Source organism: Balaenoptera ricei, chromosome 1, assembly GCF_028023285.1.
Source record: "Balaenoptera ricei isolate mBalRic1 chromosome 1, mBalRic1.hap2, whole genome shotgun sequence".
Lineage (NCBI taxonomy): Eukaryota > Metazoa > Chordata > Mammalia > Artiodactyla > Balaenopteridae > Balaenoptera > Balaenoptera ricei.
Window position 1 is genome coordinate 119,937,198 of NC_082639.1, and position 24,970 is coordinate 119,962,167.

General features: G+C 39.0%; 1 protein-coding gene across 1 annotated transcript in view; it reads right to left on the reverse strand.

Annotated features, from left to right (window-relative positions):
* The window catches only part of RGS5 (regulator of G protein signaling 5), a 52,257-nt gene that overhangs the window by 13,778 nt on the left and 13,509 nt on the right, over positions 1–24,970 (reverse strand). Inside the window, exons 2-3 of the mRNA XM_059935260.1 lie at positions 9,264–9,374; positions 3,326–3,387 (exon numbers count right to left, since the gene is read on the reverse strand). Of these exons, the coding sequence (XP_059791243.1) occupies positions 3,326–3,387; positions 9,264–9,374 (173 nt within the window). The remainder of the gene's footprint in view (positions 1–3,325; positions 3,388–9,263; positions 9,375–24,970) is intronic.

A 24,970-nucleotide genomic window follows, 5' to 3' on the forward strand; every position in this document is an offset into this window, starting at 1 on the left:
TCTGTTTTTGTGTTTAAAAAGCAATACACCAGTTATGTGCCCCATGGACCTTCAAAAAGAAAACAGATGGTGCCATATATAAAACTGAAGACAAAAACGTAAGAAATTGTTGTTCTTTCAGAACAGAGTCAAATACACTGGGCTATTAAAAATTATTTTTAATAGGTTATTAGGTAATGCCTAATAGGTTTTAATAGGTTTAATAGGTTATTACCTTGTAATAACCTGTAACAGAATATAATCTAAAAAATGAATCATTCTGTACACAATGCAGTATTGTAACTCAACTATATTTCAATAAAAAAAAGATTTTTAAAAACTGAGGAAAGAAAGAGGAATCTTGTGGAAGAGAAAAGACTGAGTAGCAGCTTAACCGTCCTTTTTTTAGAGGTTTGGTACCAATTGATTTCATTTCCACTCAAGAAAATTTAAGAAAAATGTGGATTTAAGAAATGCTTGGGGAACTCAATCAATATCTTACATTAGCACAAGAGAATGCCAAATGTTCCTCATAAATCAGCAAATATGCCGTTCCTTGAGGTTAAATGATTTAATTTATCAAATCAAACATGCAAGAAGGGATTGTGAAGTTTTAAATACGCATTTTTCAAATGTATCTTTCTTCATTACCTATTCTGCATCAATCACAGCTAATGTCAGAACTATCAGAGTTCTGGTTATAGACCGTTAGTTTTTGCAGATTCAAATAAGAATATCTCATAAGAACTGAGTTGCCAGAGTTTGGCTTAAAAGTTACTCACGCTGCACGAAAGCTGGTGTTTGGGGAAATAGGTCAAAAATTGTTTCTTTAGGTTGATGGTGTTGGGGTAGAATTACTTGGGCAAGCCTGTCATTCCACTAATCCTCTTCTAGAAATAGCTGGACAGAGAGCAGCAGAGACAAAGTGGCAAGAGACAGACACAGCAAGAGGGAGAGTCGTCGAAGCAGAGATAGAGGGAAAAACGGAAAGAGAGGAAGAGACAGAGACACAGAACAGAGAAACAGAGGCAGAGGGAGGGAGAAGCTGTCTTATTCGCTCATGGCATCACCTCCCATAGGGCATGGCACTCTTTTGCTTCTGTGAGATCTCTGTATCCATACCTGAAACCCTCTTTTTCATTCATCCTAGTTTGAATGGATAGATATCTTCTCAAGGAAAGAATTTTGGCTAGAACAGTTATCAAATGCTTTTCCATTTATTGCTTGGGGAAATCGCCCAAGTCTTAAAAGTGTTAATTACTTAAGAGGGTAATGATGCGGAACTTAAGAACACACATATATATACACAGACATATACTATATATATAACATATATAGTATATATAATTTTAAAATATATCTAATTAAATAAAACATTGTGAATTTTATATATATTTACACACACATGCATATACATATTTCCCGTCTAAGAAGCAGAAAATATTACTGTGAGGCTCTCAGGCCTCAAGCTCACATCATGAAAATCATCTATTTGCAAGCTGAAAAACTTCAGTCCCTCAACAAATGCTAAGGTGTTAACACTAACTGCCTCTGGCTTAACTTATTCCAATAGTTCTCTGTCTCCTGAAAGACTGAAATATCTGAACATGTGGCCCTAAGGATTAGTATGACTGAAAAGGATTTTATATGGCCACATAAATATATATCATTCTCTTTAATGGTTTTAAAAACATGGAAATGGTTCTGCTAATTCTCAGGTTTGTTGACAGTAGCAATAAATACCTGTACCCAGGGTACTTAGAATTCATAATATATAATATGTCATCTGTCAGGTTGCTACTGGCCCTAAAACCACTGTGTAACACAATAAACAAGTCAATTGATAAACATAAATATTTTTCCCCTAGTTGTCTTCATGGAATTTCTGTGTCCTAGAAGGATAATGAAGTCATTCATTAACCCAGTTATTCAATAAGCATTCGTGGAACACTTTATATGTGTCAGGACTGGGTACTCTGTTTAACACAAGAAATAAAAAGAAAATAAAAAATGGATAATATTGAGAAAGTTCCAAATCAGAGGCTTTGGTGTTCTGCCTCCAAATATAAGATATTGATTCTGTCACAGGTAAGCGGAAGATTACCTCACCAAAAACAAGAAATAAAAAAATGCTTGTATACAATTCAACATACATTCTTTGCTATCTACCCTGTGTCTATTAATCTTGATGGTCCTGTGGGAAATATTTTTTAAATCCTTATTTTTGCAAAGCATTTAAAACAAAGTTTCATATTCCATCTTGTGGTGAAAATGGAAAAATATGGGTTAGATATCTTACATTGAATCCTATTTTTAGAGTGAACGATTCAACAAATATTTGTTTTCCTATTACTGTGCACTTCCTGTTGTGAAATTATCCAGAAGAAAAAGACTAAATCCTGGCTGTCAATGAGTTTATAATCTGTCATAGGAGGGAGACGGCTATGATCAGAGTACAATGTAGCAAGTAACAGCGGCATAAAAATGTGCAGACAAATTGCACTGGAACCTCAGAGGGAGGATACATCATTCTGGACAGTCAAGGAAGACTAGGCATTTAGTATTTCGATTCACTTTTATAGGAGAGGAGAATTTCAGCAGATAGAGATATGAATACAAAGTATTCCAGCCAAAGGGAATACATGCAGAAATCCTATATGGAGGGGAGAACAGTTAAATTTGACTGCAGACCAGCCATATCATCATTATTATGGAGAATCCTAAACAGTGGAAATTTGAACTTGATACTTTAGGCCTGGGAATCAGTAAGGATTTTGTATTGGGGAAAGGCAAATGGTGCTCAGGTATATTGGTATTAGCTTGGAGAGGAGTTCTTGCTGGCACTTTTTTCATGTCTTGAATGGAGATATAAAAGGCCTGCTGCCAGAAGAGGAAACTGTGGTTAGGGGAGGGTAACAGCCCATGGCAGGTTGCAAAAGCAATTAATAGCAATTTGAACTGGGACATACACCCAGTCCATTCCCATAGTCCAGTGATATGTACCCTGCTACACCGAATCCACGGCAAGCCATTATGAGGCCAAGCTGGAAGAGGCAGTATCTCTATGTTACTGATGAAAATTTTAAGAACTACACAGATCAAGCCACTAGCTCCGCTCACACAAGTAAGCAGGACAGATGGGAATACAACCTGCACTCAGGGGTCCTCAGGACACCTTATTTTCACACTCTCCCGCCATGAGCTAGATAACTACACTCCCCTGGCATTCTTCCAAAATTGAAGAAACGTCAAAACTGGGGAAGAAGGACATGGGCAGCATAAAACTTTTTTTTTTTTTTTTGCCTCTGTCCTTCCCCTGACCTTTATAAAGATAATTCAGACTTACAGTTGTTCTGCAAGAGCTTGTCCAGGGAATCACGCCACTGCAGGGCCTTGTCCAACGAGGGTCTGAATCAAGTATTAAGAAAGAGAAAGGAGACAGCCATAAGAAAGGAGTTAATCACATACACCAACAATGACTTGGATTTGCTTTTCTTTGAAATGTTACAGTTGATGACCCATTCTCAGGACAAGGAAATTAGAGCTGTTTTATTCTGAACAAGTGGGTAGGATGAGCTGGGTTTGCTTGCCTACATCTATCTTGCATATTTTCATCTCTTGTTGAACAACTGGGTCAGGCCTCTCCCTTTTCAGAAGCAGAGTCTATTTGTCATGAAGCCATGTCTTGATATTCTTGTGTATCCCATAACAGTGTCTCCAATTATGGTCTTTTTTTCCAAAAGTAACTGAATAAAATCCAGTTGTCCCGTTATAGGGCTTGAACTCATGTTCCCTGCTTCACTAGTGCTGCACTTTAAACACCCACTTAATCCGCAAAGGGCGTCAGATTCCACATCCACAGCCCTTCGCCACCTTATTGGGGTTGACGGAAGATGCAAGGTGTGAAGTTGCCTCGTGTTGGGAATGTGATTCACAGGAAGTCTACGTTTTAAAAACTCTGGGTGCATTTTCCTGCCAAATTAGAACAGGATAATTTTTTTGTTTTTTTAAAGATTTACTCTTTCTGAGAAGAGAAGTGGTTAGACACCGTGAAAAGGAACGTTGTACACAAATGCTCAGGATGCTGAAGGTAATAGTCAACACATAATTCCCCCTTAGGCTGTTTTTATTTTAACGTTTATATATGCAGAAACCCTGCAGCTCTTTCGTTTTAACTACCAATTTTTCCTTTCACAGCAGAATTGTGTCAAGGAGGGCTGGTATTGTCTGGGAAAAATGGCTGACAGGGCTCTCCCGGGGTTCCCCCCTCGGCCCCCGCTCTCACTCTTGTGTTACAATGTGAGTTCTTCATTGTCAAATGAAAACAGACTGACAAGGCATTTATTAGAACATTAAGGCCAATGAAGGTGTTTTTCCTAAATTGGAATTTCCTTAGCTCTTAACTTGTTGATCAACTGTTCAGACAACCCAGGAAAATTCCTGCTTCTGGCTTTTAAAAAATAATATCTTAGGGCTTTAATTCTTTAGGTTATCAGTGAGATTGATAAGACAATCGCTGATTCTCCTTTTCGTTTTGCTCTCCAGGCTCAGAGTCAGTCTCACTTTATCTATGTAAGGAGTGCAGGATGGCAGTAGATTTTTTGGCTAAAATGCTGTGACTAATTCCTTCCATTCTCTATTCCTCACTGTGGAGCACGTGCAGATTTTGAGTCGTAATTATACGACTTTCCATAAAGTTTTACGCTTTTACGATTTGAAGGTTAAAACATGCCAAAACTGAGAGTAACAAACCTGGTGGAATAATCTTAAGTGGTTTCATTTTCCTGGCTAGAAACATAGGTATCATAGATCAAAAACTCAACACTAATTCCTTGGAAATTTATTTTTAATGAGTGAACTACCTTCTCTCCTCCCGTTTTCTTCTGGTTAGTGTAAAGGAACACAGGGAGGAGAAATGACCTGAGGAAGGAATTACAAGCATGCGCATATATTTTTCTGCCTCATTTTATTTCTAACAAGAAAAGGAGCTATTTTCTAGAGGTCAATAACTCCTTTTGGCTCTTCTATATTACTTCACGCTGAGAATTTTTCCTATGTCTATATTATTTTGTACCAACATTTTTAGCACAGTCTTATAAACCTTAATTTCTTCACTGCAGTGGGTTCAACTTTGTACATATGACACCCGCCAAGTCTTTATTGTTGACAGAAACAACAAGACATTAAATAATTGAACAAAAGAAACAGAGCAAAGGGAAGGCTGAATCGCCTTCTGGTTTTGTAAATACCCCTCGTAAAATGAAATCACCTTCCTGCCCTCCATTTCCTCTGGCTAGTACGGAGGGGCACAGGAAGAAGAAATGGCAAGAGCAGGTGCACCGAACTTAAGCCTGTTACCAGATCCAAGCTGTCCCAAATGGTCTTGTTAGAACAGGACTAATGGTCACAATCAGCAGCGCCTCACAGCCAAGATTAAATTCCTGAAAAGGATATGTGCAGAACCCGCTTGGGGGTAATATTAGTCCAAATTGTTTCAAGGACACAGTCAAGCAGAACACATCCTCCACACCTCGAAGCCCAGTGTTCTGATTCCCAGCCTAGGAGGTGCCACAAGTTCATCCTGTCCTGATTCTCAGAATCTGCCATTAAGTCTGACTTCTTTGAAACGAGATAGATGCAGATCTAAGTGACCAATAAGTATTCCGGTTTGCAAGGTCGTAGCTGACCACAGGGAGTGGGCATGGAGTTTCTGTGTGTGGGTGTGGAGGGAAAGAGGAACCCAGTTCCAATGAAAGGCAAAATAAACATTTATAGAGATGATTAACTGTTTCATAATGGCCAGTGTAAATGCCACTTGGCCCAGGAAATGATGATCTCAGCTGGAAGTGTTCTCTCCCTCTTTACTGTACTCTTACCACATTTATTTCTTGAATCTCCTACAAAGCACTCACTGCCTGGAGGTATAGTTTGTCAGCCATGGAGAACTTTTCCCATTCTACCCTGTCCGACAGTGCGTTCCCTGCAGTATTAATCTACCCAGCAATGTGCATGTCAGATTAATGTGTAAATTAATAATGGTTCAGTTTGCTCAGAGTTAGTCTGGTTGATGAAAGTCACAAATAACCCAACACTTAGAGTACAGAATTTTTAGCCCCATGAACCATGACTACAGTTATAAGCAACTCTGGCATTTACTAGCTCTAACCTTCGGAGACTATTTTAACCTCTCTAAGCACCGGTGGTTTTCTTTTTTGTTTTCTTCCTTTTTAAAAATATCTACACAGTCCCTGGCACATATTTAAACACCCCTGATAATGTTTTAACGTGCTCTCGCCCTTGACAAGGAAAGTGAAATCCAAGTTATTTTTTGGCACTTAAGTGCCTGTTCAGTTCTCCCTTCCTTCCTGCAACGCGTCTGTTCATGTCCAGTCTCAAGTTCATGGACATTTATTGAGCCCTCCCCCCAGGGCCAACAGTGACTTGGGCACCATGGATGGGGATGCAGATAAATACACCTGCCACTTTTTGATGTCTATCCACTGGCCAAACATTGTGCATCCATCTTTAATCCGCACAGTAAGGCTTACTCTGCAGTTTACCAGGCCGGAGTTTATGTAGGACAACAGTTTGTAATGGTTCTCCCCCGTGCACAGGCTAGGGACTGTTTATGTGTGGAGGTCATTCTAGAGTTATAAAGTGGCAAAACAACAGCAACAACAAAAGGTAGTTAAAATTAGTGACATCAACAGAGAGTAAATGAACATCTAGAATATAAAATAAACTATAAAAATATCTACACCAGCTCTTGAGTATTTTGCAATTGATTATATTATGAGCCATGATAATAATTACTGTAAACTAAATTTACATGGTCTTGTAACATGTTTATTTTTCATTATGAGGACCTACAGCAGAGCCTTAGGGAATGCTCACATATAGAGGGTGGACAAAAGTGGGAGCCCTTAGAGAGAGAGAAGGCCGCGGGAGAATTCAAAATTAGAAGTTAAGGTGGAGAGTTTTAAGGTTGGCAACTGGTGAGAAGAGTCAAATGCTGTCCACGAGTCAGGAGTTAGCCCTTGGTGATGATGGTTTCAGTTAGGTAGTAAGGTTTAGACCCGACAAAAGGAGTTAAAGAAGAAATTGAAAGCAGTGACTTTCCATTTCTAGAGTTTTCCAGTGTAAGCAAGAGGAAGAGATATGAGTAGAAGGGGTGAGGGGATGGGAGGGTGTTTTTCAGAGTGGAATATGGTACTTGTTTGTTCTAGTGGAAGAGGGTCCAGAGGGAAAAAGAGCAGTTAAGAATACTAAAATGGTAACAGAAGCTGGCCTTGGGTGGTAGGGATATAGGAAACTTTTTTCTGTTTTTTGAAACGGTTCAATTTATTTCTAATAAGAATAAAAATATATTTAAAAAAGAGAAAATGCTTTTTTAAAAAGGGATTGCTTTTTTTAAAAAGATGAGAGGAGTTAAAAATACCTTCCATCCGGAGAAGGTCTATTTTCTCCTCTGAGATTTATGTTCTTCTCCTTGAGAAGAATGTGGGTAAAAAAATACAGAGAAACTTTAAAGTGAGGAGGAGTGAGATCAACCGAGCTCCTGCAGAACACAGTCTTTTCCTGCTTGTTAAAAGGCATGGAAATTTGCCAAATATGAGTGAAATGGGGTTTAGGAGTTTGGAAGAGGATAGGAAAGCTTTGTAATGGTCACTGTTAAAAATGCAGTAGAGATGCACAAATATTCTCTAGGGATAAGAAAGATTTTTCCAAAACAATTCAAACTTCTGGAAGAAAAAGGGGGCTGGAAGACAAGAGAAGAAAATAATCCAATAAATGTCAGCCCCAAGTTATCTTCCAAAACTGTTTCTCTCCAAATCCTTGTTAAGCCAAATAGTTCAAGTGTCTGTGTGGGATATTAAAGCAGAGAATCAAAGCAGGAAATGTAACACTGTATTTATTTTTTAAAAGTTAATTCCAACAGATCAATAACCACCACACTGTTTATTTCAAAATAGACTTTTTGATCTTTTGCTATTATGAAATGTGGTTCTTATTCTCTCCCCGTGCCTGGTGCCTGCCACTCCACATTGAATTAACTTCCCTTTTCTAAACGCAGAATACTCAATTATGCCTCATTTCCGGTTTGGGATCACTGTGAAGTAATAAAAAGAGAATGGAAACATCCACTTAGATTGATGAAAAAACTTTTAAAGGAATAACCTGTCTCTCTATCCCCCAACCAATCCAGCTATATTAATTTGAAGGTCATTTGGAGAAAAGATTGGCCAATTTATACAAATATTAAATTTTAAAAGAAATGGAGGTTAAAAGGGATTCCTATATTTTTACCACACTTCTGTGATCTCTTCAAAGCTTTTAGGTAGTAGAGTGAAGGGGTTTGAATACATTTGGCTTATCTTCTTCCCACTTTCCTTTTTGGTTTTAGCGGTGTCTCTGTTTTAAAGCGAAGATGGAGTGTATCTGTCTAGTCAATGTCGGGCTGTGTAGCTAGTGGAACAACGGTAAACACCGTGAATGCTGTGAGTAGTGTTATTAAGTTAGAGTAATGTCAATGAAATTGTGGGCTATGTTCACTGCCATAACATCGTGAATATTCAGAATTATAGCTTCCCTCCATGCCTAAATTGATAGAAGTATGTGGGGGGGGGGGGGGCTAGGGACTGCAGAAGTCCTGTCAGGACTATTAATTTATGGACTAGGGAAAAATTGCTTGATGTGCATTAAATAGGAGTATCTGGTCAAGTATTCATTCCTCCACTAAGGAACAGAACTCTGGTCCTCTTTTAGACCTTGAAGGGACAATATCTTGGAGAAGAAACCTTTAGGCTTAATAATCTGCCTTGATCTTAGCCTCTTCTTGAGGGAAATGTCACCACTTGTATCTCCCTGCTGAGGAAGTAGCCCTCAGGATATTTCCTGAGCAGGTGAGCATCCAGGGATCATAATTAATTGCATCAGGAATGCTCACCTGACCCAAGGACAGCAAGTGAAAAGGTATTTTTAACCACACTTCCGTGTGATGAGGTGGCTGGTGCCATTTTATAAGATACGGCCTGTTTCTCCAATGATGTCCCAAGATGTGGTCTTATCTTCATTTTTTTAAGCATCCTGCCAGTAAGCAATACTATGCTCCATACACGAGAGAGTGAAAAAATTTTCCTATTCACAAACCAACTCTCTGAGTACTCTTATGATCTCCAATGAGTCACTGAAGGGGGTAGTTCTACAGAGGAGGGATGGTGCTATACACTTGAAGAATAGCCATCCTCTGGAGGAAAAGAGTGGAATCCATAATCATGACTCACTTCTGGGTCTTGGCTGGTTTCTCCGCCTTCTCATTGTATGGAATGACAAGGTCACCAGCAGACTCCGGCTTCTGGAGGAGAATTCCCAACTTGATCTTAATCTCCTTGGCCCTGAAAGAAGAGATGTATGAGGGGAAATGGACATCATATGAGCATAAAGATACAAAAAAGAGGTTTCATTCTGTGTCAAAGAAACAAAAATGAGCAAAACCCCATTTCACTGTTTTGGCAGAAAGAATACTAATGTAGAAATTGGGACACCTTGAGTTCTAATAACATTTATCAAGCTCTTAACATGTCCCTGGCTAATATGCATTGTCTCATTTTAATCTTAATTATTGTTTTATATGTATTCTTTCATGTTATATATGGCAGATACTATAGTAGTCCTATTTTACAGGTGAAGAAACTAATGACAGAGAATTCAAATAACTTACTTAAGGTAACCCAGCCAGTATGTGATGGAAATGGACTTGACCCCAAGCTGTCTGACTTTAAGTTTACAGGTGGAACTCACTGTATTGCCTACCAGTCTTCTGAGGGCTCTGGTCCCAGCTCTGCCATTAATTAGACGTATAACATTTGAAAAAGTAATCATGTTTTATTGCCAGACCTCAGTTCCCTCATCCGTAAGATGACAGAGTTAACCTAGATGTTTTTTTTTTCAGCCATTTGTACCTATAAAATTAAATTATTCTGCTTGATGATTACTTCTCTGTAAATTGTTCTTCTTTTATACGGATTTGATTTTTTTCCAACCCCTTGCCCATTGTTCCACAATGGCTATTGCAGTATCTTACATGCAGTAAGCCTTCAATAGATGAGTATTAATTACCAACAGACAGCATCGTATTACTCCTTTCTATCTTCAACATTTTAGTGAACAGACATGGTCAGAATTCTGGGCACTTCTCCATCCTAGAATGCAACTGTTTTCATGCCCAGTTCAAAACTAATCTCCTAAGTTACCCATCATTTTATCACAAGTCTGAATTCAAAAACACCAAGCAAATCTTAAGCATTAATCCATATGACAAGCCATTGTATATTGAAAGACCCAAAAAGCTGTCCTTTCACTGTCCCCTTGGCACTTCATACATGCTTTTAAGATAGGGTTTATCATATTGCATTATGGTTACTGATTTATGTGTCTGTTTTCCAAGCTGGATATAAGAACTTTTTGCAGGTGGGAATTGAGTCTTAAATACCTTTCAACCCTGTGCATAGCACAAAGCTTGGCAGCATAGTCAATATTCAAAAATATTTGCCAAAGTGAACTAAAACTATCTTGATTTTTGTTCCTCACAAACCTGCCGACATTTATTTCCCAGTCAATGCTGATCATAACCGAAGCCTTACAGAGCTGTGTCGGATATCATGTTGCTGCCAGATAGAGTTTTGTTACTATAAACACACTTTCCTCATCCATTCACACGGAGACAGTGATGAGACAATTTAAATAAATAAAATGTGTGACATTAGCAATTATGGATATTAGGGAGAAAAAGTTAAGGACATATACCGTATAACTTAAAAAAACATAAATATTCAATCATATCATAGGTTCCTTTAGTATAGTAAATGTTATTTTGAAACTCTGATTTAGAATTAGTAACCTCCACAATGTCTTTTCCTTTTCATTTCTTCCTGCCTCTGTTCTTTCCCTAGGACCCGCTCTCCAGCTTAAGCCAACTCAGGCACCACATGACAGCAGATCAAGCTCAGCTGAGCACATTATGGCCGAAACAGAATGTTCTGCTGAGGGAGCTTATATAAAACATGAGAATAAGAATAAGTGTACTTTGATTCCAGGCTCTGCAATTTGCTTAAATTACCTAATGTTAAGTTTTTTCACCTAGAAAGTGGGACTGATAAAATAGTACATACTTATACAATTTTTGTGATGATTAAATATGTTAATGCATGTGAATCACTTAAAGCAGCATTTGGCATGTAATACTGCTTCTTCCAAGTTAGTTCTAACTGCATAATCGTTTTTTTCCAGCCAAACTCAAGCCATGTTCCCTAGCTTTGACTACCAAATTAAAACATTCAGACATTTCCCACATGTTACTAAGAATTAATACAACTACTGCCTCCCATATTCTACCTCTGGAGACAAGAACTGCCAATTTTATATTTATCTGAAGGATGAAGAAAACAGTATTTGGGGGGGAAAATGTATGCAATATGTGTGGCTACCCTCTGCTGGCCAGTGTATAGTACTACAGCCAGAAGCACCAGGTTCATCTTTTCCATCAAGACATGCTATCCCACCCAGCACTTGAAGAACTCCATCCATAATACCTCTTCTGCTTGCTCCACATGCCCCTCAGTTCCTGCCCATAAGGGGAAGTCGTGAAGCAACTGTTTGAGTTTCACTTGACCCAATAGTTCACTCACCAATATTTAGCTAAAGATTATCTAATGCATGTCTAATGAATGTTTCTCCTGTGCTTGGTAATTTGGTTGGTTCTTTAGATTTTTGTTTTGCATTTTTTTCCCCCATCTCAACTTCTGTTTCTTTTTTCTTTTTCTCTTTTGCTCCATTTGAGCCATTTGCTTTTGTAAAAGCTGGAGAGATATTTGTGTTTGATTGCCTAGTGAAAGAGTAAGTTGGACATGAAGAGGTTATTAGAATGAAGGGGCTGAGCGTTTTTAAATTTCATTTATTCATATTACTTTACTCCTTGATCATGTTACTGTGTCATCAGTACACAGTAAGCAGACAAACTCTCACAGGGTTTTGTCTTTGCCTTCAGGGTACTTACAGCCTATTGAAGTCTCAAGCTTGTGAGCAATCACAAGCAGGTATTAAAGAAGAAGATGCCCAGAGAGCAGCATCTCTCTGGGCATCCAGTGTCCACAAAGGTGAACAGCAGAGCACTGGGGGAGGACCCCAATGTCCACAAGGGTGAGTCAGTGGGGCTTCTCAGAAGAGGCAGGGGTAGAATAGCAGTTAGCCAGGTGGACAAGAAAAGGCTGGGACTTCCGGATAGGAAGAGGATAATGTGCATATCATTTGAAGGGATGCAAAAGTGGTTCTGCATTGCCTGAGTGTAAAGTGTGACTGGAGAGAGAAGAATTCCATGTTAGATGAAGCCTGCTCACTCTGTCTCCCCTTCCTGATGGGAGGATGGATGATGGAGGACCTCTGTATAGTATGCAGCCTTCAGCAAATTTGGTGTGAAAACCAAAACAAGGTAAAACTATTGAAAGATGCCTTCAAAGACTGTCTCTACATGAAGAAGTGGCATCCTGCCTTACAAATCTGTTTCAAATTTTCTTTTGCTAATTCTTTCAGGATGCATTTTCCCATGAAAACACTGTCTATAAATGGTGGTTAAATTCTCCAAGACATCCCACAAAAGACTTTTAAAACCAGAATGAACCAGAACCCTCGTATAATTTTATCTATATCACTATTTAAATTGTCTTTTTGTGGGATAACCTGGAAATCAACTGCCATTTATAACACTGCCCATAGAAAATCAGATTCCACTTCCTCAAAGTAGAGAAACATGCCAGAACATCAGATTACTCTGTTCCTCATACTTCCCCTGGGGATGTAAGGGAGAAAGGAAATGCAGTGCTTCGGAAAATACTTCTCTCTATGGTTTAGTATAGATTCAAACATAGGACGTTAAAATGTTAACGCACATAAGTTGGGAAGACCATTTGGTTGAATTAGGAGTTTGACAGCATACAGGGAATGAATAACATTATTGTCTCTCTTATAAAACAGTGAATGTTTAAAAGCTGAAGAGTTGACCAGTGCTGAGATCCAAACTACTTGAAACATTTTACTCTTTCTGTAGGAATAAACTGTGTTACTATGTTTGTTTTTCTCCTTAAGAGTTCCTGGAATAATATTTCATTCCCCCCTCTCCCCTTCCTCCCCACCATAGGGACATATCCAAATATGGGAATGAAAAAAAAAAAACAACAACAAATGGAAAATCAAGCAAAACAGAAGCTCAAAGCTTCCATTTTATTTCCTCCTTTAAAAATAAGCCTGAATGTATCTGACATTCATTTAATGTCAAAAACAACCCCATCCAGAGAAGAAAACTTTTTAATGTGTTTATGATTTCAGTTCAGTCCTTGGCTCTATTTGACCGCCCACCAGGCAGTTTTCCGGGCTACATTATATTAATGCTTGTTAACAAGAAACGGTTTGTATCTCTTCTCATCTCACCCCCAACCTTGTTATCCTTTGGTTTTACAAAGAAAAACTTGTTTTGAAATAAAATCATTGGAAATTCCTGGGTGAAATTTTAATTAAGGGTTCAGAGGAAGATAATCCATTCACTAGATGGCTCACATTAGTGATTTCAAACTGAAAAGAGTTTGAATAATTGTAGGGTTGTGCAATTTTAAATCTGTGCCCTGTGTGGGTATGCTTTCAAAAGGCCCTGGGCCACCTCTTTCCTTCCGACTAATTGGTGAATTGAGGTGAAAGTTATTACCTTAGGATGAATAGTGTGGAAAATAGTACAAGCAATCACTAAAACAAAAACATAGCAGAATTTTTAAAAATACAATTTTACTCAAGTAAAATTTATCAGTAACCAGCTATATATAGAGTCCTGTGCTCGGTGTTTCAAGGATTACAAAGACGTTCCTTGCTTCAGAGACACGTGGAACAAGGGAATGTAGGACACATACATGTAAACTATATGCTAGATATTTTTCTAGTCATTGATGAAAGTGGAGGGGATATATTAATAAAAGAACATAGACCCTAGCCTCAAGGAGCTCAAATGTGATAACATGAAGATAGTGTAATAGGAGACACATGCTTTAACAGCTGCCCCTACTATATTCTCAGAGGCCTCTGTATTTTTCCTTCATGGTCCTCATCAATTTGCATTATGTCTCTGTGTATTTATTTGAGTACTGTCTGTCTCTCCCATTAGAATGTCAGGTCCCCAAGAGCAGGGTCAATATCTGTTTTGATACACAGCTCCAGTCTCAGCACTTAGCCCAGGTCCTGCCACTTAACAGACATGCAATAAATATTTACTATATAAATTGATGAATCAGCAAACGAATGAATGAATTGAATTGCTAGGTTATAGTAAAACTGCATTTTGGGGTGGGTGGGTGAAGTATTAGGGTGTAGCACAAAATAAGCCATCGAGGACTAAGACGTCTCTGATTTGGTTAACTGCAGAGAGGTAGTGTCATTAAATGACTACAAGGACTCTACCTGAACTCGATTTCTGTCTGTTAGAGAAGCTGGAAATAGACGAATGGGGGCTGAAACGGAGTATCCTCTTCAGTCCCTCACACCGGATAGGACAAACTCTGATGAGAAGAGGCAGGGAGGGTAATTACAGTCTCTCAGTCTGATCAGAATACATCATGAGACCAAATTGATCAGGATTTACTTAAACAGAAGTATTCCAGAGGCACAGACTAGTTCTGAGATTGGACATATGTCGGGAACAGCCAGGAAGGAAGACAGGATGGAGAAAAATTGGGAAGTATATAGGACAGCGGGTTTAGGACACATTTCTGAAAGAGGTGTTCCAACCTGTCCCCTGTCAGGGACAATCCAATTTAAATCCAATCCAACTTAAATCTGTGTTGCAGATGCCCCCTGCTGGACATGGGAAATTGTGAGCATCAGTGAAAAAGAGCAGGTCTGTTCCAGGCCGCTGCCTTCTGAAGAAATACCACAAAGCTTGTTTCTACAGGAGCAAAAAGGACATGCTTTTTCTTGGCTCCAAAAAATGTGATAAATACCCATTAAAGATAAATAAAAGTTCCTAAAACACTTGTTAGCAACAAGATTCCACAGCTGGAGAGTACTACAGCCGGATCTGAAAAGCAGAGGAAGAAATGAGCTTTCTAAGTTCTTTTCAGCCAAGATCTGAGTCACGTAGACAGAACCCCAGCAGATGCTGATGGAGAGGAGGGAGGCCAGAGGACTTATGTCCACTGTGCTGGACCCATCTAGAGAGATTCATTTGGTTCAACAGTGGAAAAGCCTTCTTGTTGACTGCTCATTGAAAACTTGAGATCAATGGAGTTTGTTACCGATAGATGGCTCATGAGACACAAGGTGATCTTGAAAACCCTTAGTAGAATATAAGGAAACATCTGTGGAAAATCAGGTCAATTCTAGAACTGAAATTCTCAACTCCCCAGGATCCTCCATACATGGCCCCTTAAAATCAAGATTGACTCTGAAGTGCAGGGGGAAGCCCCTCCAGGGTCATTTTGGTGGAGAGAGAATGTATGAGTTTGGCATCTACCATTTTCCTGAATTAACCTACTGCTATTTGAACTAAAGAAAATCCACCCATTGCTTATGTTTTAGCAGAAAATGAAAAAGTAGTTTACTAATGCAATGTGATATCATGTTAAAAGTCTGTATTTTTTTATCTGACATATAAATATATGATACATTATGAAAAATGACTCTAGGTTAGTTAATATGAAATACTCCTCAGTGGTCCAAATGATAGAAAGATGAAGAAAATGCTAAAGAATATACGGTATTATTATTATTCATGCATTAGGATATAACTCCAGAAATGACAGCTCTGTTTCCAAACACAATTGAATCATTCCCTGGTAGAGATTTAGGTTTTCACTTATATTAATCATGAATTAAATAACAAGCCATGTCAAACTGTAAGATGGTTGAAAAAATGGAATTGACGGGGACTTCCCTGGTGGTGCAGTGGTTAAGAATCCACCTGCCAATGCAGGGGACACAGGTTCGATCCCTGGGCCAGGAAGATCGCACATGTCACGGAGCGACTAAGTCCGTGCGCCACAACTACTGAGCCTGCACTCTAGAGCCTGCGAGCCACCACTACTGAGCTCGCATGCCACAACTACTGAAGCCTGCATACCTAGAGCCCATGCTCCACAACAAGAGAAACCACCACAATGAGAAGCCCGCACACCACAACGAAGAGTAGCCCCCGCTCTCTGCAACTAGAGAAAGCCGCATGCAGCAATGAAGATCCAACGCAGCCAAAAATAAAAATAAATTAATTAAAAAAAAAAAAAAGGATTGACAATGTCAGTTGTGTCAAATGTGTGCATAGAAGTCACTTTTGTCTATATAACCTTCCAACACAGTATTTTCTAACCTCTTCTTTCAGTAAGTTCTCTTAATGATAGCTATTTTCATTATGTTCAAGCTCTTACCTCAACTACCCCAGATTAATTCGTCACCAGGACCCCTCACAGGCAACCTGCTGTAAAAGACGAGGGATTCCGTGTACAAGCTTACTGACTTGGTTTCATAGGATCACAGATGAGATTGAGAAGACTGGCCTCAATAGCTTCTCCTTTTGCTCACTTATTTTTTCAACAAATTAAAAGTATGCTTATTAAATGCTTGCCATGTGCCGTAGACTATTACAGGTTTTTAAATCCCCAGTGAAACAAAAAGACAAGAGCCTCTCATGGAGTTTATATTTCAGTTGGGCAAGACAAACACAAAATAAGGAATCCAAACAATGAAATGAAACATTTCAGCTGCTTGTAATTGCTACAGTGTGACACTGGGTAAGCGTTAGCTTCAGCTACTTGCTCTAATCACAGTGGCAGTCAGCAGGCTTGTGAAAAAGGCCCCACTCCAAAGGCGGCTGATGTTAAGTACCTCAGCTGTCTTTATAGAGAGCAATACCAGTTGCTTTGTCAATTAGCAGAGCATATTAGAAGTGAGTTTTCACATGTAGGTTTGTTCAATAGGGAATGGGCTCTCTCCAGTCATAATAATGATATTCAAGTCATTTGTACTAGAGACACTATTGTGGAAACTCACACCCACTCCATAGAAAGGTTGTAAGAATGTGAATAGTTCTTCACTCTTAGAGATGGCACCTGTGGCTTGATCCCTAAGCAGTCCTATATCTAGGCCTTGATACAGAGATTTCTTGTTGCCTGATACCAGCTACAAAGATCTTAGCATCCAACCTCGGAATATTATTGTCAGAGTGAAATTTTCCTACACGTTATAGTTGGAGCACAAAGAATTATGCCTTTATTGAGATTACAGAACCAGTTGTATAAATATTTTGCACCAACTTGTTAGTAACTATCTGCCTAAGTAAGTACGGAACAATTGGGTTTCATTATATATATGGTGGTCTTGCTTTCATTAGCTGGTAGTGAAGTTGTGGAGAAATAACTAACCATCACCCACCACTAACCATTAATAGCTACAGTTATCTACCAAAAAGAACCTAAGAGTTGGATATGAATAAATTGATTTAGGCTAGTTTTCAATAGCCACTTACAATCTATGCGACCTTATGCAAGCTATATAATGTCTCTCGGCCTCAGTTCCGTCATTTGTAAAATGAAGATAACATTAGTACCTGCTGTAAAAAGTTTCCGGGTGGAGTTCATGAGATGATGCATGTAAAAGTCAGCCCAGTGCCTGGCACATAAATAGCATGTCATACATGGTCACCATCATCACCATCATCATCATTTCTACTTATTTAATACCTATCTCATACCACTTAGTGGTACAGTTTATAGCAGTTTCCCTTAACTTCTGGCGTATTAATATTTGATTGCATTAAGCTCATTTTCTCTTCATTGGATGAGTGAATTATATGCCTTAAACAGTACTTTCCTGGCGAAAAGCCAGAAGCAATTTCTGGAGACTCTGTACTGGGGAAGATAGGAGGAAAACTACATGTTAAAAGCCAGTAAGGTATTGGGCTGCAAAGCAATGACGAAAAAAGAAAGCGAGGCCCTGACTCACTTAGCAGCAGTGGGGAAAAGTCTATCTTCGCAGCACCTTTGTTTACTCCCTGTCAGTCAAATGTAGGCTGGATGTAGGCAGGTTAATAGAGCCTGGCCCTACTTGATGATGTATCCTCTGCCTCCATCACCTGGGGTAGAAACACACTCTGTCTCCCCACATCCCTGATATTTCCAAGTGTCGAAGACCATGTGAGGTCACTGGACTTTCATTTTAATCACAGGATCCCTGAATCTAGGTGCAAGCACGCCAGCTGTGGGCAAGAGTTCACTCCTCACGGCACACAGGCAGAAAACAGGTGGTCTGTAGCAACTCTTAAAAGTAATAATAGGGCTTCCCTGGTGGTGCAGTGGTTGAGAATCTGCCTGCCAATGCAGGGGACACGGGTTCGAGGCCTGGTCTGGGAAGATCCCACATGCCGCGGAGCAACTGGGCCCGTGAGCCACAATTACTGAGCCTGCGCGTCTGGAGCCTGTGCTCCGCAACAAGAGAGGCCGCGATAGTGAGAGGCCCGCGCACCGCGATGAAGAGTGGCCCCCGCTTGCCACAACTAGAGAAAGCCCTCGCACAGAAACGAAGACCCAACACAGCCATAAATAAATAAATAAATAAATAAATAAATAAATAAATAAATAAATAAATAAATAAATAAATAAATAAATAAATAAATAAATAGGATAAGCCCAACTTTAAAAAAAAAAAAAGTAATAATAATAACGTATAACATATTAAGGTACTGAGGTGTTAATTCATGTTTTCCTCTACTTATAGTTTTTCTTCTGACTTTCAAGAAGGTAGCTAGGCATTTGTGCTTTCTTACCTCTGAGGGAGTTGTGTTGTGAGGCCGAAAGCAGGTATTGATTGAAGATGGCATCCCATTTCTGGCCTTTGTTTTCCAGGACCCTAAACTCACTGGGGAGATATGCTGGCTTCGTCCCAAAGAGAAGGATTGCTTTTGATGAGTGGTAAAGGAAGAGGCAGAAAAAACAGAGAGGGAAAATAGGGAATCCCTGCGACAAGGTCAGAAGACTGTGGTTTAGGGTTCTCTAACTAATCGACACCCCACTCTCCCCTGTCACACACACCTTTGTGGGACTCCAGGGAGGTGGGGGGATCACAGAGGGGGATAGTTATATGCTGCCCATAATGAGACTTCGCCCTTAGCCCCAGAGCTCCCAGCTTTACCCAAGATGATACCCAGACCCAAGCAAGAGTTCCTGGAATGACTTTAAGGCACAGTGATGCTTCAAACAAGAAAGATATAAATAATGATATATCCATTGAAAAACTGTTCAAAAGTCAGCCACCTCTAAGTGTGAAAAAGCCCTCACAAAAAAACCAGGAGGGTTCAGGAGAACTTACTAACCGTATGGTGATAAAACCATGGAAACAGTGAACTAAATGTGGCCAACTTTCCACTGCTGAAGAAAATTCATCAAGAAAAGACAAAACCAGCTGTTTTGAATAACAGCTAAGTCATATGACAACTGGATCTGTCCAGATGATTTCATAAGATACTTTCCAGATCTTGAATCCATTATTATAGTCACAAGCAGCATGTTGGATTGTGTTCAATCTCTCCCCGACCTTGGCAGAGAAAATGTCCAACTCTTAATTGTGGCAAAACTCCCGTCTCAGGTTATATAACTGGAAGAGTTTGCAAAGCAAGTAGGATACGGGTCAAAGAGGTTGTTCCCAGAGAGAAAGTGAAGTGAAACATTGAGGTATTCCCCAGAGAATGTAGCTAATGCCAACACTAAGCAATTTTTCCTAAAAGGCAATAGACAGTATAGCACAGTGGTTAAGGGCATGAATGTTGAAGCCAAACTGACCTGATTTATCTTACTACATGTGTGACTTTTGGCAAATTTCTAAGCCTCAGTTTTCTCATCTGTAAATTGGAGATGATAATGGTACCTACCTCAAAAGGTTCTTATGTTGATGAAATTAGTTATTATATGTGAAGCACTTACATTAATGCCTAGCACATTAACAATGCACTCCATAAATGACAGGGTGTGTTATTTACTATTATTATTATTATTATTATTATTATTATTATTATTATCTTACAGAAAATCCTGTGCCAATGAAGGAACATTTACACACAAAAAGACATATAACATATTGCATAACAGTAGGAAGGAAATTTAGGAAAGAAACAGTAAACATGGTAATATTTGCCCTTAACTAAACTCTATTTTCAACTCAGCCACTAATTTGCTCTGTGATCTTAAGAAAGTTATCTGAGTTCTCTTGTCTTCAGTGAAAAATAAGAAAAGAGAGAGAGGAAGGAAAGATGGAAGGAAGGAAGGAAGGGAGGAAAGAAGGCAGGAAGGAGGGAGAGAAAGAAGGAAGGGAGGGAGGAAGGGAGGGAGGGAGGAAGGAAGGAGGAAGGGAGGAAGGAAACAAGTTTAGTGAGAAAACCTCTAATATCTTCTCTAGCTATTATAAACTAAGACTTCAAGGTCATCACACTCAACATCTTGAGAATATAAATGAGAAAGCGAGGACCTGAGCTGTGAAATGACTTGTGAATGGTACCATAGATTCTTTTTCTATTCTGTCCTCCTTCCCAACATCCCATGTTTATCTGTAATTACAATATTCTCCTTCCCATAACTTATAAACTCTCTGATTCACATTAAACTGTTTGTCTTCTTCATTCCCAGTAGCTAATCTATCACAAATGTTGTTCTTTCTTCCTAGAAAATTCTTTTAAATGTGCCTTTTCCTCTCCATATCAAAATTTAGCACCTTTCTCCAGGCCTGAGTTACTGGGACATCCCACCTTACCATTTCCTTCTTCCTACTTGAATACATCCTGCACTCACTACCAGAGTACAAGCAGTTTCCTACTTGCTTGTAATGGCTTTCTATTATTTACCATGAAGTTTCTCAAACTTGAATATATACCCCAATCACCAGGAAGTCTGGTTAAAACACAGATTTCTCAGCCCCATCCCAGAGTTTCTCATTCAAGAGGTCAGAAGCGGGACCGGAGAATTTATATCTCTGGTCCCAGGACCACACTTCTGAAAACTGCTGATCAACTGATGCAGTTTCAAACATCACTTTCTTGCTTCCAAAGTCCTCCACTTCTAAGCTTATTTCCTTTGGTTCCCCATAACTACTTGTATAGCTAGTCCCATTGGCTTCCTCCTTAACCTGCCTCCTGATTTCCACCCATATGACAATTAAAACTCTTCTAATGCTCTAGGACCAGAACAATCTCACTTTTTTTCCTGAAACCTCTGTAACTGCAAAAGCCTAGAGTGCTTTCTCTCTCCTCTAACGTAAGATCACAAAACAGAGGCATATTTAATGGACCTTACAGAGCTTTTAATTTGCCCTACCCTTATTTTAAAAGTAGAAAAATTGAGGTTTGTGTAAATTAAAATATTTTTCAAAGATCTCATACGATGTTATTCTTAGATTTCTAGTAAGTTGCAGAGCAAGGGATAGAATACTTTCCTTCTGCTAAAGTTATGGACAGCACATTTTCACCCAATTGCTCTACTTTCTCGTGAATGCATGTCTAAGAGTTCCATGTGTATGTACTCCCAGTGAGATAACAAGCCCATTGAGGGTGGGTACCATATTTTACTTCTTTGGTCTCCCAGAGGATGTAGAAAATAACTTTAAAGTTGCTTTAACTCCTAGGATGGTATAGAGGATAAAAGTACAGTTCTATACTGCTTTCGTTTATATTCCAACTCTTACTTACTAGTGGAGTGACTTTGGGCAAGTTACTTAAATTCTAAGCTTCTAATTGTCTATGTAAAATAGTGACAATACAGTTCCCACCTCACATATATATTATAGAGCTAAATACATTAAGGCATTAAAGTGTTTAGAAGAGTAATTAGCACCTAGTAAATATTCCTTAAAAGTTACCTATTATTATTACTGTTCTACTGTATTTGTCCTACTATCCTATCACAGCATCTTGCACATGGGTGTTGGATAATGTTTATTGAATAAATAGAATAGAATAGAACTCAACAAAGATCTTTTTGACTGACATGCAAGATAAACTCCTTTCAGAAAGTCTCCACCTTGACGTAATGCAACTAATTCTGAAAGCATAGAGGATATGCATTTCTGGACAGCACTCCTACAGAGAGACAAAGAAAGCAAATTTGGAGACCTCTGCTGCTGCCTAGCATAGCTCAGAGTTACATTATAATATCACCAGCCTTGTGCTGCTATTTTAAAATGAAAAAAAAAAAAAGTATTGTTTTTCCCAAGCACTGGCTACTCCCTACTCAAGGATTCCCGTGGAAATTGAGATAATTCCCATGCTTTTATGGCCTGTCTCTGACATAGTCATCACTCAGAGTAGGTTATTAGGGGTAATGAAAGAGACAGTGGAGGAACAAGACAGACAGGGTAGAAGTCTTTTTTTCCCTTTGACCTTAAATTCTCTGTCTTATTCAAAATATTGTTGGCAGGATTTCTGGACTTTCTGTAATTCAGTTTGGAAGCCAGATAATGAACAGTGGGAAACTGGTCTTCAAGTTGAGGAAGACAGAAATTTGTGGTTTATTTTGAGCTCCAAAGGTGGAGGGGTCAGAAGGCATTCCCACGAGACCCTCTCTGAACACTGGTGTGACCCATAGTCTTTGAACATCTCCATCTCATTCTGTTTTAAATTATAAAGAAGAACTTTCTAGAATGAAGTTTCTAGTTGTACATGGACTTTAGCTGTTTTATATCTTATAAAAGCAGGAAATAAAAGTGGTAATAAAGAGTATCAGAAAAGAGGGAAAGAAAGAGGAGTAAAGTAAAATTTACCTAAACCTTAACCAACATGAACATATATTACATCACTTAATAAAACTACAGTTCCCAAAACTTAGTGTGTCCGCTGGCAATGAATTTATGTAATAGATACAAGTTCATTGCCTTGAATAATCAGAACACTTGGTCAACATTTATCTTTGCCAAATTATTACGTGTTGAGCAAAATAATGACATAACGATGAGGAATAAGAGGACCGTTCCTTCTCTGAAGTACAGAATTATATTTCAAACCATTTCTTCTCTCCCTCCCCTAACATACTGTAGCAATACCTTATTATTCTCAAGATTTCTATTTTCAAGAATTATCTATTTATTGCTTCATAAATTCACTTATCCATTCACTTATCAGACTCTAATAGAGCAGCCACTGTTTGTCAGGCAGTGTACCAGATAGTATGGGGAGTGCTTTACAAAATTAATAAGAGATTGTTCCAGAGCTCAAGTAGTTCCCATTTTATAAAGAAGATATATGTACAGTTGTCACTCAGTATCCGCAGAAGATTGGTTCCAGGACCCCTACTCCCCACGGATATAAAAATCTGCAAGTACTCAAACATTTTATTTTCATATAAAATAGTGTAGTACTTGCATATAACCTACACACATCCTCCTATGTACTTTAAATCATCTCTAGATTACATATACTACCTAATACAATATGCATGTCATGTAAATAGTTGGAAATACAATGTAAATGCTATCAAAATATTTGCCAGCACTTAGCAGATCCATGTTTTTCTTTGTGGAGCTTTCTTGATATTTTTTCACATGCCTTTGATCCCTGGTTGGTTGAATCTGCAGAACCCTCAGGGATGACGGGCCAATTACATACATAGTTTTATTCAGATGCAGCTATGACAGATAGAATGAGTCCCAGGTTTGAAATTGGCATCCCAGAACTCAGGCATGTGGAGTGTATTGTCTGACCTTGGACCAGATGTTTAACTTATCTGTGCTTCTTTATTGGTAAAATAGTAATGTTGATAATATCTACCTTGCAGGGTTAGACTAAGAATTAAATTAGATAATGTCAAATACCTAACCAAAGTTGAATCTGAGGAAAGTTGGTTAAGAAGCGATAAGAAATACAGGGACAATGAAAAAGTTCTGTGAGAGTTCAAGGGATGAATTGTTAGCTTCTCCATGAAGGAGAAAAGAGAAAGCTTCTCAGAAGGGTTGAGATTTGGGGATGTATGATTTGGTTGGAATCCTGTGTGATCAGAGAGGAGAGGGTATTGGTTGGATCCCAAAGCAGCTGCTCTCTTCCTGTCTTTCTCCCAGCTCCCCAGGGATCCTTCCAAAAGTTTAATATGGAAGTCCCCATCTTCCTAATGTTTTCTAAAAATTCCAAAGATGCTTTCAAGGTCCATGCATATGTCACAGGTCAATGCATATGTTATTGCATTCCATGCAACGCTGGAAACTTCTCTCCAGCATTCTTATAGCATTCCCTCATTTTTCTCCCAATGAGCAATGAATTCTGACCTGTGGCACTCACACATCAAGGCTTGGTGAACAGGGATCCTTCCAATTGTGTGGTTATTGGGATAGGAGTTACTAAGTTAGAAGTCTGGGTGCTGGGTGGGGACAGGGTCCAGGAACCAAGCAGATGGTCACCTAGCTGCTGTGCTGCAAGAAAGATGCAAAGCAGCTGTCTTTGAACTGAGCTCTCTCCTCTAGATTGAACACATAGCAATCTTAGACAAATGCAAATGTAATTTTATGTACTTCAGATGCAAATCACAGCTGATAGGAGACCATCAGCTATAAAATGCAACAAGAGAAAAAAGACCCGAGGATTTGGGGAAGCAGGCCCAGAGAGCGTGCTAGGGACGTCCCACAGAAAAAAGAAGGAAAGAACAATGCCTTCTATAGGGAAAGTATCTAGTTAACCCTTTGAGACGTAGCCTGCAACATGAGAAATTTTCAATTAAGATGACAGAAGAATGGTCTGCAGAGCATAGAAACAGGCATAGAAGGAGAAGGGGGAGCGAGTCACATGACAGAAGTTCCATTCTCATGTCTTCCTTGGTGGTAGGCTAAATAAAAGCTCCCCAAGATGTCTACATCCTAATCCCTGGGACATGTGGATATGTTGCTTTATGTGGCAAAAGGAATTTTGCAGATGTGATAAAGTTAAGGAACTTTAGGTAGAGAG